This window comes from Acanthochromis polyacanthus, chromosome 14 (genome assembly GCF_021347895.1).
Source record: "Acanthochromis polyacanthus isolate Apoly-LR-REF ecotype Palm Island chromosome 14, KAUST_Apoly_ChrSc, whole genome shotgun sequence".
Lineage (NCBI taxonomy): Eukaryota > Metazoa > Chordata > Actinopteri > Pomacentridae > Acanthochromis > Acanthochromis polyacanthus.
The window spans coordinates 1,431,720-1,447,825 of record NC_067126.1 but is presented as its reverse complement, the minus strand read 5'-3'; the positions used below and the strand labels follow the sequence as shown (position 1 = coordinate 1,447,825).

Sequence of the window (16,106 nt, the reverse complement as noted above, 5' to 3'; positions counted from 1 at the left end):
ACAGACAGCCCTACACACAGACACACCTGTTAGAGGCTCCATCCAGGACATCTCACCTGAAGGTTATTATTATTATTATTATCAGTTTATTTAAAAAGGGAACATGTACAATATTAAACATAAATGTTTCCATTTGGGGCTGTTTTCCCCTCGCAGCAAGAAGATCCCCGGTTCAAATCCCGGCCTGGGATCTTTCTGCATGGAGTTTGCATGTTCTCCCTGTGCATGCGTGGGTTTTCTCCGGGTACTCCGGCTTCCTCCCACAGTCCAAAAACATGCTGAGGTTAATTGGTTACTCTAAATTGTCCGTAGGTGTGAATGTGAGTGTGATTGTGTGTCTGTATATGTAGCCCTGTGACAGACTGGTGACCTGTCCAGGGTGTCCCCTGTCTTCACCTGAGTCAGCTGGGATAGACTCCAGCACCCCCCATGACCCTGGTGAGGATGAAGAGGTGTATAGAGGATGGATGGATGTTTCCATTTGATGCATTCTACCAGAGTTAGCTTTAAGCTAATTTTCATCTGCAGTCTCTTAGCAGGTCACAATAAAAACATCACAACATTACAATGTTATAAAAAAAGTACATGACACAGTGAAACAAAATATTACACACACACGCACACGCACACAAACACATACTTTTAAAATCACAGACACTCACACAAAAATGCCAATTAACTCATTCGCTGCGAATGACGTCTACAGACGTCAATCATGTTTTTTGACTGGGGGGGCTGCAGGACAGTCTGTCGGAGCTTGTCGGTGAAAATCCTGGAGTTTTGGAACGTGAGAGTGTTGCGGTGGGCCAAAAGAATGACAAAGACAGTGACCATGGTGGGGCGACAGTAAAAAGTGCCGCTGCCAACAGCTGCTGGTGATCAAAGCCGCGCTAGGTTTCGGTTTCGGTTTCGGTTTCGCCACCACCGCTCTCTGGAGCTCATCTGACGAAGCCGAGTCAGATGAGTTTAGAGCGAACACACACACACACACACAGACACACACAGACACACACACAGACACACACACACACACACACACACACACACACAGACACACACACACACACACACAGACACACACACAGACACACACACACACAGACACACACACAGACACACACACACACAGACACACAGACACACCACACACACACACACACAGACACACACACACACACACACACACACACACACACACACACACACACACACAGACACACACACACACACAGACACACACACACACACACACACACACACACACACACAGACACACACACACACACACACACACACACACACACACAGAACACACACACACACAGACACACACACACAACACACACACACACACACACACAGACAGACACACACACACACACACACACACACAGACACACACACACACACACACACACACACACAGACAGACACACACACACACACACACAGACACACACACACAGACACACACACACACACAGACACACACACACAGACAGACACACACACACACACACACACACAAGACACACACACACACACACACACACACACACAGACAGACACACACACACACACACACACACAGACACCACACACACAGACACACACACACACACACACACACACAGACACACACACACACACCACACACACAGACAGACACACACACACACACAGACAGACACACACACACACACACACACAGACACACACACACACACACACACACACACACACAACACACACACACAGACACACACACACACACAGACACACACACACACACACCACACACACACAGACACACACACACACACACACAGTCTTGTATTTCTTATCTTCTTGAGACCCCCAAATTAATGCCTACCATTTCAGGACCACCCTTTCTACACACCATAGGAGCAAATGAAAGACATCCCTGAACTTGGAAAAAAATCTATTTTAACTATATCACCTCAGATTTAAGATACACACCAAAAATATATATATATTTTTCCATGTATTTTTAGTATACTAACAAGACCCGCCTGACCTTTAAATTTTAAATGTCCTGTATGTGTCATTACTGTGATACAACTCAGAACACCAAAATAACCTAAAGAAAATATCAAAACAGCTTTGTTTGTTACAAGGCAACAAGTCTAACTATTAATTACAAACATGCTTGTCCCTGGGGTACTGGAGGGATTGTGTATATTTTATTAATATTATTATAATCATTATTATTATTATTATTTGTGATTTTTTTAAATCATTATTATTTTTATCACTATTATGATTACTGTCCACTACCTATTTTTATCTTGTTTTCTTTATTGCATTGTTCTTCTTTGTATATGAATGAAATTGAATAAAAATTTGATCACAAAAAAAAAAAAAAAAAACATGCTTGTGTTTATCCCATCCTTCTGCTGAACTGTTCTGTCTTGAAAGTAGTGAAAGAAACAGATTAAAGTCAAGAATTTGAAATATGTTTTGTCAGATAGCATAGTCATGGCCATGGCCCAGTGTTTCCCCTCTATGCATCTCCTGTGCTCCTTCCTGATGCAGAAAATACAAGGAAGAGATGCAGTGAGAGGCACAGCATCCTGAAGATCTACAAAGTTGTCTGTGCGGGCAATCGTGTGTAGCTGCTATATTGGAGTCCAGAAATCAAATGCAAAGGCCCGAAAATGAGCACGTCTCCTTTAATGAACAGGTGTGAACCTAATACAGTAATAACAGTATCCAAAAGTTCACCGCAGTAAAAAAGATGAACCAGGAAGTTGTTGCATTGTATTGCATTATAAGTGAAAGGCCCCTTAACCTTTAGGGTGCTTTAATCAAACCCTTTAACAATGATTACATGCAACTTTTTTCTAGTTTTTACAACAGATGACACTTTCAGCCTCACTATGTGTACAGCAAACTTACAATGCAACAATTTCCTGGTTCATCTTTTTACTGCGGTGAACCATTTGGATATGTAGGTGTTCTGTCTGAGAAGGCACCTACATATCCAAAAGTTTTACCGCAGTAAAAAAAAAAAAAAATGAACCAGGAAGTTGTTGCATTGTACTGCATTGCATTATAAGTGAAAGGCCCCTTAACTTTTCACTCGGTTTCAAAAAACAGACTTGAACTCTTTAAAACTAAATATCACATTTAAAACAGCAAACATGTGCACCATATTGCAAGCAACTGGAGATAATTATCAACTGATGAATGCTGACAAAACACTAAATCTAACCAGAAAACCAACCTGGAAAAGGCTAAATTCACTGATTAATATATAAAACACAAACCGGTTCTTCCACCTGCTGCTGATAAAACTTTCTTCTCTGTTTGCCAGCGAACAACATTTATCCTTTTTTTTACAGTTGAAATGTTTACTATTTTTCAGCATCAGTAATAGTGTATTGACTGCATAAAGTCTCTGATCAGTCCAACTTTAAACGGATTAAAGGAAAAATGTGTTTTTTTTTTTTTTTAAAGGAACCTCTCAGGGTCCTTTAATCGAACCCTTTAACAGTGATTACATGTAACTTTTTACAACAGATGAACAGTTTCAGCCTCACTATGTGTACAGCCAGCATATAGTAGATACACCATGTATCCTATGGAAACTGAAGGCCTCCTGTCTTGGTGTGGAAGGTGTAGGCCTACCTTCATAAGCATGGTCCATGTCTACAGTTTCTGATTGGAAATAATTCTGTTATAAACATAGAACTTGACCGCTTTCCAGTCCCTGTCAGCGAGGGCTTCAGGGGAAGCAGCGATGCACTTCTCACAGGCTTGTTTTCCCAGGGGTCTTGCCAGTACGAATGAACTCCATCAGAGACTTTTCAACTGCTTTCACCTCCTCTGTTGACCACATTCGTTTTCCCTTTCTAGCACCTTGGAAAGGAGATTGTAAAGAACACTTAATACACAGGAAATTTAATATATGTTGAAAACTGTCAAATATTAAAAGAAAAGGGGACGCCTGCCTGGCTTTCCTTCCCTCCCACTAACAGGTGTATGTGCTTGCTGTGTATGCAATAGGTCGCTCACTAAAGAATATGGGTTGAGTTGAGAGCCTACCTGCGTTTGGCCTGGACACGTCAGTATATAAAATTTTTCATTTTATGTTGTTTTGTAATTCATTGTTTAGGAGCTACCTGCTTGGTAATATACTCTCACACTGCTGTTTACTTAGCTACCAGGTAATTGTTTTGGCGTGTGCATATAAATGTTCAAACAGCGCAGAAAAATAGACCTTGCCCTATAAAAATAAAAAAGTGAAAAAGACCAAGAGGATATTTTCACTTTACACCATTTGTGAGACAAAGGCATTGCAATGACAAAGTAAATATCCCAGGCAAGCAGAAGAGACTGGACAGACTTGCTTGTGTCTGGCATGAAAAGGGTCGATCAGCTTTTGATCTGCTGTTCAGTTACAGTGTATAGAAACAGCTACAACAATAATTTAACATACATGTGGAAATACAGGACACATAATGATAACGACACATTCTTACCTCCTGAGCCTTGTTTCTGTCCAAGCTGCTGCTTTGAAGTACCTTTCTTATCTTGAGTCACAGGTTCGTCTCCTAGAAAACATTCATAGGAAACAAAATTTTGCATGTAGCATGACTAGCTTACTGCAACACATTCTAAAGAAATTCTCACAGCATGCAGAGAAAACATAGCAGTAAAGAATAATATCAATATTAGATGTGTTCCATTTACATTCCAGTTGGATAACTGGCATGTAATGACAATTAAGTCATTAAAGGAGCAAGCACACTCACTTTCTGGCTCTAGAAAGGAGTTTGACTGACTTTTAATCTATGTTTTCACTTCTGAAAGTAAAACACAGAGCAGTCCACATTTGCTGTGCATCATACTCTCTCTCTCTCTCTCAACCATCTTTTCTGTCTCATTTACAGCTGTCTTATAGAAACAATCTATTGAATGCATCTGCAACTTTTCTGATAATTAATCTGTGCAAGTCATTCTTTTAAGAAAATAAATCTAAATCCTCTTATTTCAGCACCGTAAATGTACAGTGCCTTACTGTGCCGGTCCCAAGCCCGGATAAATACAGAGGGTTGTGGCAGGAAGGGCATCCGACGTAAAACTTTGGCCAAATCAAACATGCGAATCAAATGTATGACTTCCATACCGGATCGGTCGAGGCCCGGGTTAACAATGACCGCCATCGGTGCTGTTGACCTACAGGGTGCCGGTGGAAAATGGACTACTGTTGGTCAAAGAAGGAGGGGAGGAAGGTGTGTTCGTAGGAAGAGAGACAAGAGGAACACCAAGAGTCTAGGACTGAGAGTAGGGACCTTGAATATTGGAACTATGACAGGAAAAGGTAGAGAGCTGGTTGACATGATGCAGAGGAGGAAGGTGGACATACTGAGTGTCCAGGAGACCAGGTGGAAAGGTAGTAAAGCTAGAAGTTTAGGAGCAGGGTTCAAGTTGTTCTATCATGGTGTAGATAGGAAGAGAAATGGAGTAGGAGTTATCTTGAAGGAGGAGTTTGTTAGGAATGTCCTGGAGGTAAAAAGAGTGTCAGATCGAGTGATGAGCCTGAAGCTAGAAATTGAAGGTGTGATGTTCACTGTTGTTAGTGGGTATGCTCCACAGGTTGGATGTGAGCGGGAGGAGAAGGAGAAATTCTGGTTGGACCTTGATGAAGTGATGCAGAGCAGAGCAAAAATGAGAGAGAACGAAGAAGTAGAAGAGGCAACTGTTGTGGACCAGGAAGTAGCAAAGATTAGTAAGGATGAAGTGAGGAGGGCATTGAAGAGGATGAAGAGTGGAAAGGCACTTGGTCCTGATGATATACCTGTGGAGGTATGGAAGTGTCTCAGAGAGGTAGCAGTAGAGTTTCTGACTGGGTTGTTCAGCAGGATCTTAGATAGTGAGAAGATGCCTGAGGAATGGAGGAGAAGTGTACTGGTGCCCAGCTTTAAGAACAAGGGAGATGTGCAGAGTTGTGGCAACTACAGAGGAATAAAGCTGATGAGCCACACGATGAAGCTATGGGAAAGAGTAGTTGAAGCTAGACTAAGGGCAGAGGTGAACATCTGTGAGCAGCAGTATGGTTTCATGCCAAGAAAGAGTACAGCAGATGCAATATTTGCTTTGAGGATGTTGATAGAGAAGTACAGAGAAGGTCAGAAGGAGCTGCATTGTGTCTTTGTAGATCTGGAGAAAGCTTCTGACAGGGTGCCCAGAGAGGAACTGTGGTTTTGTATGAGGAAGTCTGGAGTGGCAGAGAAGTATGTTAGAGTGGTGCAGGACATGTATGTGGACTGTAAGACAGTGGTGAGGTGTGCTGTAGGAGTAACAGAGGAGTTCAAGGTGGAGGTGGGAGTACATCAGGGATCAGCTCTGAGCCCCTTCTTGTTTGCTATGGTGATGGACAGGATGACAGACGAGGTTAGACAGGAGTCTCCATGGACTATGATGTTTGCAGATGACATTGTGATCTGTAGTGAGAGCAGAGAACAGGTGGAGGAGAAGCTAGAGGCGTGGAGGTTTGCCCTGGAAAGGAGAGGAATGAAGGTTAGCCGCAGCAAGACGGAGTATCTGTGTGTGAATGAGAGGGACCCAAGTGGAAGAGTGAGGTTACAGGGAGAAGAGATCAAGAAGGTGGAGGATTTTAAGTACTTAGGGTCAACAGTCCAGAGCAATGGAGAGTGTGGAAAAGAGGTGAAGAAGCGTGTACAGGCAGGCTGGAACGGCTGGAGAAAGTGTCAGGTGTGATGTGTGATAGAAGAGTTCAGCTAAAATGAAAGGAAATGTTTACAAACTGTGGTGAGACCAGCCATGTTGTTTGGTCTGGAGACAGTGTCCCTGAGGAAAAGACAGGAGGCAGAGCTGGAGGTAGCAGAACTGAAGATGCTGAGGTTCTCTTTGGGAGTGACCAGGATGGATAGGATCAGGAATGAGAACATCAGAGGGACAGCACATGTTAGAGGCTTTGGAGATAAAGTCAGAGAGGCCAGACTGAGATGGTTCAGACATGTCCAGAGGAGAGAGAGTGAATATATTGGTAGAAGGATGCTGAGTTTCCCACTGCCAGGCAGGAGGCCTAGAGGAAGACCAAAGAGGAGGTTTATGGATGTGGTTAAAGAGGACATGAAGGTAGTTGGTGTGAGAGAAGAGGAGGCAGCAGACAGGGTTAGATGGAGGGAATTGATTCGCTGTGGCGACCCCTGAAGGGAAGAGCCGAAAGGAAAAGAAGAAGAAGAAATATACAGTGTATAGGAACAGCTCTGAGTTGCTGACACAAATGTACATAATTTGGTGGGAAAAGTAAAAGCTGTACCACGCTTACCTCCTGAGCTTTGTTCCCCTACAAGCTCCTGCACTGAAGTGCCCTGTTCGCCTCGAGTCACAGGTTCGTCTCCTAGAAAACATTCATAGGAAACAAAGTTATGCATGTAGCATGACTAGCCTACTGCAACACATTCTACAGAAATTCTCACAGCATGCAGAGACAACATAGCAGTAAATAATATCAATATTAGACGTGTTCCATTTACATTCCAGTTGGATAACACTATTTTAGTGATATTTACAGTATGATTTATGTAACAGACAATTAAGTCATTAAAGGAGCAAGCACACTCACTTTCTGGCTCTAGAAAAGGAATTTGACTGACTTTAATCTATGTTTTCACTTCTGAAAGTAAAACACAGAGCAGTTCACATTTGCTGTGCATCATACTCTCAACCATTTTTTCTGTCTCATCTACAGCTTTCTTATAGAAACAATCTACTGAATGCATCCGCAACTTTTCTGATAATGAATTAATCTGTGCAAGTCATTCTTTTAAGAAAATAAATCCAAATCCTCTTATTCAGCACCGTAAATGTATAGTGTATAGGAACAGCTCTGAGTTGCTGACACAAATGTACATAATTTGGTGGGGAAAAGTAAAAGCTGTACCACGCTTACCTCCTGAGCTTTTGTTCCCCTACAAGCTCCTGCACTGAAGTGCCCTGTTCACCTCGAGTCACAGGTTCGTCTCCTAGAAAACATTTATAGGAAACAAAATTATGTACGTCATGACTAACAGTCTATACAACCTACCTGATGATGTCCAGAATTACTGTGTACAGATTGAGGATGCTAGTATTAATACAAAAAAGGGAAATGTTATTGTGATCTAGCACACCAATCAGAAGCAGAGACATACCTGGCGGAGCAGTTGGAGCTGCATCTTCAGATGACTCCCCTGAGCTTTTCTCCACAACTTCAGATGGGTCTTCACGACGGCAAAGACAATTTGTATCAAATGAAAATATGTGAATTAAAATTATAGATGTGCACAGTCAAATTTGCCATTGCAAGTAATAATTTCTTACCGTTTGGGCTGATCGAGATTTGGTCCAGACTTTTCCCCTTGAATTCTGCCAGTCTGCCCTGTTCACAGGCCATCAATACCTTACTGATCTTAGCTAACTGCAAAGTCCCTTCGGGGAGGCGATAGAACTTCCTGTGTACCCTTATGTCATGCCCAGAAAGTCTGCCAAAAGATCTTGTTCGGTGTCATTCAGATTGAGTACTCTTGATAGAGTGGCCACTTGTTTTCTTAGTTTGTTGATGACAGAGCTTCAGGTTTTTCGGCCCCACACTTTCTGGCCAACTCACGGATGCAGTCAGACCCCCGAAGCCTTGTTTCAAAACCTGGTCTTGCAAATAAATAGATGTTTCACCTATTCCACATGAGCTTCTCTCCTCCACCATTAGCTCCAGAGATTTCACCATTACTGGAGTAAGGATGATAGGCACCTTTCTGCCACGCTTCCCTCGAATTCACACGTTCAAAATGCTGGCAGAGCCTCTTCTCCAATGCCGTCAGTGCTTCACCAATATCTTCATTAAATGGGGAGTTGTCCCTGGTGAGAATGCGTCTAAACGCATCTTTGAGACCTCGCCTTCCTCGCCTTCGGTTGAAAAGGATTATCTGTGCCAATATTACTTTAGCAAGATTGCTCCAATTCTTGGGATTTTCTCAACCAACAACTGCTTGTAGTATTGCTTCTGTTGTCAGTCATGTACATATGCATTTTTTTTCACATCCTCTGCCAATGGAATGAGCTTGGGTTTGTTCCATTTCTTCTCCTCAAGTGTACGGTACGCAGCGAGAAGAGATCATCTCATTCCAGGTAGATTGTACAAGCGCCTAAACTTGGACAACCTGCTTCTTTTCATTGTCTGAGATGAAAGAGCTTCAGCCTCCATGATATCGGCAACTCTCTGGATGCTGCCCTAGCTTTGTGGCTAGAGTGGGTTTCCCAAACTTGTTCCTCTTTTCATCAAAAGCCAGCTACGTCTTTGACAGCTCGAATCACATGGTGAAAGTTTTGTGGATTAATATATTCCTCCATTGTTCTCAGAGGGGTCACCGTCCTTCCTATGATCAAGAGTCTACCCAGTCCTCGCATAATTTGACGAACATTGTCATGTTGAGAAGCTGTTTCACGTTGCCGGTTATACATCTTCTCTCCCTACCTTCATGATATAGACGTCTTCTTTTACTGCATAGGCAATTTCGTCTTGAGTCATGCCATTCACAAGGGCCCATACCTTCGTGTGAACATCTTTAGGTACAGGCTGAGCAGAAGCACAGAGTGTCTGTATTCTTCTTTTTCCAGGTAATGTTTCTGCGAACATTTTGAGCAAGTGTGCACCGTTTGCATGCTTCCACAGATATTTGCGCTGAAGTACCCAAAGCATGCAAACAATGCTGATAGTCCTTTGGATTGCTCTTTGCATCGCTTTGCTGTTTACAAGCTACCAGTGTCCCTTCTCCTTTGTGAGTGCCTCAATGTTGTGTGCCCTATTTCCTTGCTTACGAAGGAGATCCAGCAGATTTCTCCTTTTTTTAGATTTCGGTGGATACATTACTGCACAAGCAACTTCCCTTTTATCCCCATGTTTCGTTCCAGGTGGCGTGCAATTTTTGTTTGCGGTTTCCTCACAGTATAGGCAGTAGTTTTTCTTTTTGGTGGTACTTCTTGCACCCATCCACATTTATAACATCAGCTACCACCAGAGAACTACTCTTCTCAACTGAGCTAGAGATAGAAGATTTTTTACATCTTGTGTAAGTCTTTATATCTTTCTTTCTCTTTTTGTACCTCTTGGTTTTGAGTCTTGATTCACCTGAATGCTCTTCTTCACTAGAGCTTGAGCATCTCTTGTAACGTCTCTTGTTTTGTTTCTTGTTTTGAGTCTTGATTTAACAGAATCTTCTTCGTCACTAGAAAAAAAGATCCTCTTTACTTCTGTCCCTGTTTTGAGTCTCGGTTCATTTGAATCTTCTCTGGAATGAGCACTTGCTTCTAGGCCTTGCTTCTCTTTCTTTGCTCCTAATAACACATCTGAGCCATTTTTTGATTCTGATGCCATCTTTGGTCTTTGCTTCTGACTTCTTTCTTCTAATGATTCATCTGAACTAGCCTCTGATGTTTCTGGGACATACTCATCCATACTGCCGATAGTGGAAGGTGACAAATCGACGGTGTGTCCAAGCATTTCTTTGGTCAGCTACAATAGAACAGACACTTATTTTACATGAGAATCAAAAGGGATGCTACTTCATACTACATTATCTTCTCTAAAAATATACGTAAACAAAAATTAATCTGTTGAGCTGATTATTCTGGGCCAATGCAAATAACATTTGACTACTGTGTCAGCCACTAAGAACTAACAATAAGCAAGCACAACATGAGCTTTACTTACAAATACACTGTCTGTTCTTGTTAAGGGTGGAACCTCTATTTCATCTTCCATCTGCAAAAAATGTGAAGGGAAATTAGTTAAATTAATTGAAGCATTTTGACATTTTAGAGGCAATTAAAGATTACTTACAGATTTTTATTAATTATGTAAATTATGCAAAACTAAAGTTTGCAGGACAACTTGCGGAGCAATAGACAAACTTCAACAATCAGATTGTTTATGCAAATTAGCAACAGCAAAAGGCTAGCTGGGAGTCAAGGCATATAAGTGTCTCTCAGCTCTGGAAACAAAGTTAGTTTCATGTGTTGAAACTAGATAGAGGTGGAAAGCTGATTGGGAGCTGAAGGCAAAGACTCCATGTCCTGTGATTTATACCATTTTACAAATAGTAGCATCTAATATACATTATATAAATTACAGTTGCAATGGGACTGAAATTTTTTTTTGCCTTACACAGCTCCCTGAACTCTAAAGACAAGAAGTCCACCTAAATGTGGCACTGCATTGAGTTTGACAGACCAGTGATAAGAAACCATTGAATATGCCCCCCCCCCCCACATCTTTTTTAAACAAAGTTCAATAAACGCACAGTGTTTCCAAAGTCAGAGTAGTCGAGTAGTAAGTTAAATCGAGCTCAATATGGATTAAAATAATTATGAAAGTGGTTTCTGCACAATTGAGCAGCCCTACAAAGTCATCAAAATTAAATTTAGTAAACCCTTTTCCACAACAGAAAACTAAAGAATAGCGAATAAACATTTCCATGTCTTTAATAGTTCTCACTGTACATCGTAATGTGCACACGGTGGGTATAAATGCCTTAACCATATATTATAATGCAGCGGCCTGAGTTTGATTCAAACGCAGGTCCTCTGTTGGTCATAACTGATCAGCATTTTGAAAACATAAGTGGATCACAGATTCCTTTCATCAGCTCTGAGTACTGCCAGTGTTTGACCCTTTGCAATGTTTGCAAAGATGCCACAAAGGTGACTTTCAAAAGAAGCCCGCAGAAATTTTAAAGTGTGAGTGACACTGCATGTGAAGCCATGGAATGTTTACTAATGAGACAATATCTGTCATTTTGTGCTTTTGTTTGTCACTCTAATGTACATTATAAAAGGTGTCGTACAACTTTACCACTGTGTTGAGTCTACCATCCAACAAGGTCCTTTCTCTCTCATCATTCAGTCTTCTGTCTGAGCCTTCTCGTAGCGCCTCTCACACGCCTCATGATGTGCTTCGAGTTTCTTAAGGCGGCGTGAATAACAGGTTTGGAGCCTGCAAAACACAGAAAAAGTTTGAAAAATGTTTAGCACTGTTGAGCCAAATTAATTTTTGGACCATTCATGCTTTATCAGACAGGAACAGACCATGGGAGCAGAGGGTTTCTGAAATGGAGCACATTTTTAAAAAAGTTGCGTCCACAATAGGACTGGGCAGAGCAGAGGGACAGACGTCTGCAGACAGCTGCTGAAAGCCACCACGATGTTCTGTACTGATCTGCATCCAGTTACTGTAAGTTACTTTGTCACTGACAATTAGGGATGCATACGACTAACTGTTTAACCGTTAACCGATAAGACTTTGACCGAGTAATACTATCGGTTCATTTATTTTATTCTATTCTATTTTTTTATTAGCTCATCACTCTTCAGCCGTGTTTGGCTGCTTTGTATAAAACAGTTGAACATGTGGAGACCTAGCCGTTATCTGAGCACGAGCAGCTGAGTTAGAACACAGTGGATGTGGTACTATACAAACTGTTTGCAGTGCACATGTGTTTTTACAACAACAAAAACAATAAAACGTTGTCAGTTGCCCTCTTATCAACAACAGAGGAATGGGTTGCTGATCGGCACAAGATGACGGCACGGACACTCAAAATAGCATTTTAAATCTATCAGTTAACGAGCATGGGTTGTCAGTAAGAAAAAATCAAAATGTGTATCCCTACTGCTGACATATTCCAGTTTGGAGCCAATTGTTCAAATTGTAATTGAAGCGTCATCTCATCAGGCTCCAACATCAGAGGAAAAAACTACGAAATATATCCGCTGCATTTCAGCTAAAAGCCGCAGAATATATTACATCTAATTTCTCTAAAGTTAACATCTTTATCTTTAAAAATTATTGTTCAGTCACATAAATACACTAACCCAACTACTTACTGTAAACATCATCAAAAATAACAGCTCAATATGCTTCTAACACTCACCTGTGCAGTCGGAAGGTTGTCAGTAGAAGACAAGTTTGATCCATCCTCCTGTAAACACAGTGACACAATCAGTCCAACTTTTACACAGCACACAACTGTATTTCAGACCACATGACTCTGTATTTCAAGCTGCACTTTTTGGCAGTTAGGCAGTTTATATATGCAGTTAACACTGTGGATCTGGACATCATCTCAATGTCAATATTTCCTGGTGAGTGAATGACTGATGAACACATCAAACATACAATCACATTATTGATGGTGTTGCTACACAACATGGGTATTCATATTGAATAGTTTGGTCTTACAGACTATGAAGACAATAATTTATGGTGTTACAACATGACTTTAATCAGATTATAGCTCAATGCAACAGCCCTGTAGCACATTTAGGTTTTGATTCAGGAGATGTTGTCTATCAGAACTTTCATGTGGCATGACGTGCATTACTTGTTTATAAAACACAAACGCTCATTTTATGAAAAAGGATGCATCATCGTGCTGTCTCCTCCTCACTAAACAGGCCTATGTTTTTATGACCACTGCAGAAACAAGAGTTCAGAAGCTTCATCATAACATGTTTTAACGACAGAACAGCTCACTGTGTGCATAAAGACAACTTCAGTTTTATTCATAAGTCTCTCTCTCTCTCTCTCTCTCTGGTATGACAGATGAGAAAAATTTGTTTCATGTCAATAAAAACATGTGTTCTGATGTGTTAACATCATCGTTTTCCAGACTCGCCTGAGGGTTGTGCAACGAAGTGAGATTGGTGAGTTAGCAAGATATCTTAAGACTAAAGTCTGAGTTTTCAGTAAAGGTGGCTCTCTTTTTACCTGGCTACATCTCCATGGTAACATATGTTGAGGAGCTAACCTGGTCTGGAGCAGGTTCTGTTCAAAATTTAGGTTTAAATCGGCCGTAACAAGCGTCTCTTTAACCAAGGCGTCTCCTGACAATTACTTATGAGTGATTCAGATTGTCAGCTGAAGGATGAAGTTGTATCTGTAAACCTGTTCATCTGTATATTACTAACACCACTGAATGAAGCAGTTACAGTATCACACACTGGATGCATCAGGAACATTGCCATGGGAACTGACATGATATTTAGGTGGTGATGCAGAAATCATGAAAACATGTTTTATGTTTCGTCCATTTACATGCAGGTACTGTAGCTAACAATCATTGATTAGAACATCGGTTATCTATTGGTACTTATTACAGAGAATATTTCATTAGTAACAGAAATTTCACTTTGATCCATCACTAATTAAAGCGATCTCCTGCATTATGGGATAATGTCAGACTAAATGCTCTTCAATAGAATAATCATGTTTAAATATAAGAAGCTTAAGTTTAATAGATTATTGTAACAGCGTCAGTTAAAAAAATAAGTGGATGCAGTTTTCTACCAGCATTCCTGTCTTACATCTTTTCCAGTAGCAGCTTTAATGCTATCACATATTTTATATTCATCATTGTTTCTCCATTATAATAGGCTGTTGACTGAAGCAGCTGCACACCATCGGTTCATTATGTGCTGGAAAGCGTCACATGATGCGGCCTAACGGCCACTTTCATGTGAATCCCACAGAACTGAAGAAGAACGCCTGACAAAAGAAAATGATAACCACTTTTTGTGTTGACCGTTAACATCAACTAAGCGTTAACTTTAGGGTTTTAATCGGCAGAAGTTACATAAAGAAAGCCCGTCTATGTTGAATCTGGCTTCATGTACTTGACGTAGCCGCTAACCGTTAGCCGAACGTAGCATTACGCCGCGAGCTAATCAACATCGTGAAGTTTTGACACATCGACAACACAAGTAACTACGTTTGTTAGGTTGCCTTTAAACTATGAAAATCGCCATGCAAGTAAAATGAAACAGCACATTATATAGTTGTAAGCAAAAATAACAACTCACCTATGGTCCCAGTATTTACATAAGCCTGCGAGTGCATGTGTGGACAACTCGGTCCACCGGTCTGAACTGGATGCAGAGCAGGTGTGGGCCAAACAGGAGCGCTGGTTTTATGACACAGCACGCGCCAGAGTAACTCCGCGCGCAGTTATAAAGAGCAACAGAGATACTGGCGGGCCCAACAATTTCCAAATCAATACATAGAAATGGTAACCATAAAAATAATAAAACCAACGAAAATACAGCTACAAGCCATTCTGATGAACGAATAAGCTTTTTTTTTTTTAAACTGAAATCATTGGGGGAGGGGAGATGGTTCTTGTTAGGACCATTTCACACACACATCATGTGGGGGGACAGATACATACATACAGTTTATGGACAGACAATACAGCAGATGGGTCTTATAAGGACCACAGCTTGAGCAATGTTATAGCTGAAGGTGACAGTGCTGGTTGAATTAGCAGTTAGCATTAGCAGCTAACTAAATGTAGGATCGACACTGGTCACTACGTGGAGCATCTCCTAAATGGGCTGGGTCAGTTGAACGTGGCAGTGCTGGTTGGATTAGCAGTTAGCATTTGTATTCCCACCCCACTTTTATTGGTGCAGTTGGTGAAAGGCTGGGTGATGTTTGTGATCTTTGTGGAAGTGTAGGCAAATGAAATAAGTGTTTTGGGCTAGGAGCAGGTGGTGGAGGGGAGATGGTTCTTGTTAGGACTGTTTCTCACACATACATCATGTGGGTGAAAGATACAGTTTATGAACAGATAGGGCAGAGGGGTCTTATAAGGACCACAGCTGGAAACAGCGTTAGACTGCTATTGCTGTGGGTGGTATAACCCAGAAGAGGAGATGTCTTCAAACACATGGACTCCCAGGAATTTAAAAGTCTGCACTTTTCCCACCTTTACTCCTTTGATATGGAAGGGTTCTGTGTCATGCTTCCTCCTGAAGTCCAGTATCATCTCTGTTGTTTTAATGGTGTTCAGTGTGAGGTTATTCAATTCAATTTATTTTATTTTATTTGTAGACTGCATATTTACAACACAAGTCATCACATAGCGCTTTACAGAAAGAACAGAAAAAAACCCCAAAAATCCAAAGTTGCTTTTGGATTTCCTATAAGCAGCAGTCAGTGATGATGGAAAGGAACTGAAAAAAACCCTAGTGAGTAGGTGGGGGGGCAGAACCAGGCTCAGGGACCAGGGAGCAGGGAGGGA

At 41.3% G+C, this 16,106-nt stretch overlaps 1 protein-coding gene and 2 long non-coding RNA genes across 4 annotated transcripts in view; all 3 read right to left on the bottom strand.

The window, feature by feature from the left end:
- LOC110962047 (bone morphogenetic protein receptor type-2-like) overlaps positions 1-16,106 on the bottom strand; it is a 64,954-nt gene that overhangs the window by 20,521 nt on the left and 28,327 nt on the right. The window contains exon 8 of the mRNA XM_051959380.1: positions 1-10. This exon is cut by the window's left edge and continues 106 nt beyond it. Coding sequence (XP_051815340.1) covers positions 1-10 — 10 coding nt within the window. The remainder of the gene's footprint in view (positions 11-16,106) is intronic.
- LOC127537077 (uncharacterized) lies at positions 2,678-6,153 on the bottom strand. The gene is made up of 2 exons (XR_007946561.1): positions 4,506-6,153; positions 2,678-3,882 (listed from the first exon to the last, which is right to left on the bottom strand). It is a non-coding gene; the product is annotated as an uncharacterized LOC127537077 (long non-coding RNA).
- On the bottom strand, positions 7,018-12,331 carry LOC127537078 (uncharacterized). Of its 2 annotated transcripts, none has more exons than XR_007946562.1 (5): positions 11,882-12,331; positions 10,742-10,792; positions 8,356-10,543; positions 8,187-8,255; positions 7,018-7,393 (listed from the first exon to the last, which is right to left on the bottom strand). It is a non-coding gene; the product is annotated as an uncharacterized LOC127537078 (long non-coding RNA). The 2 variants fall into 2 exon arrangements; XR_007946563.1 differs by lacking the exon at positions 7,018-7,393 and adding an exon at positions 7,956-8,018.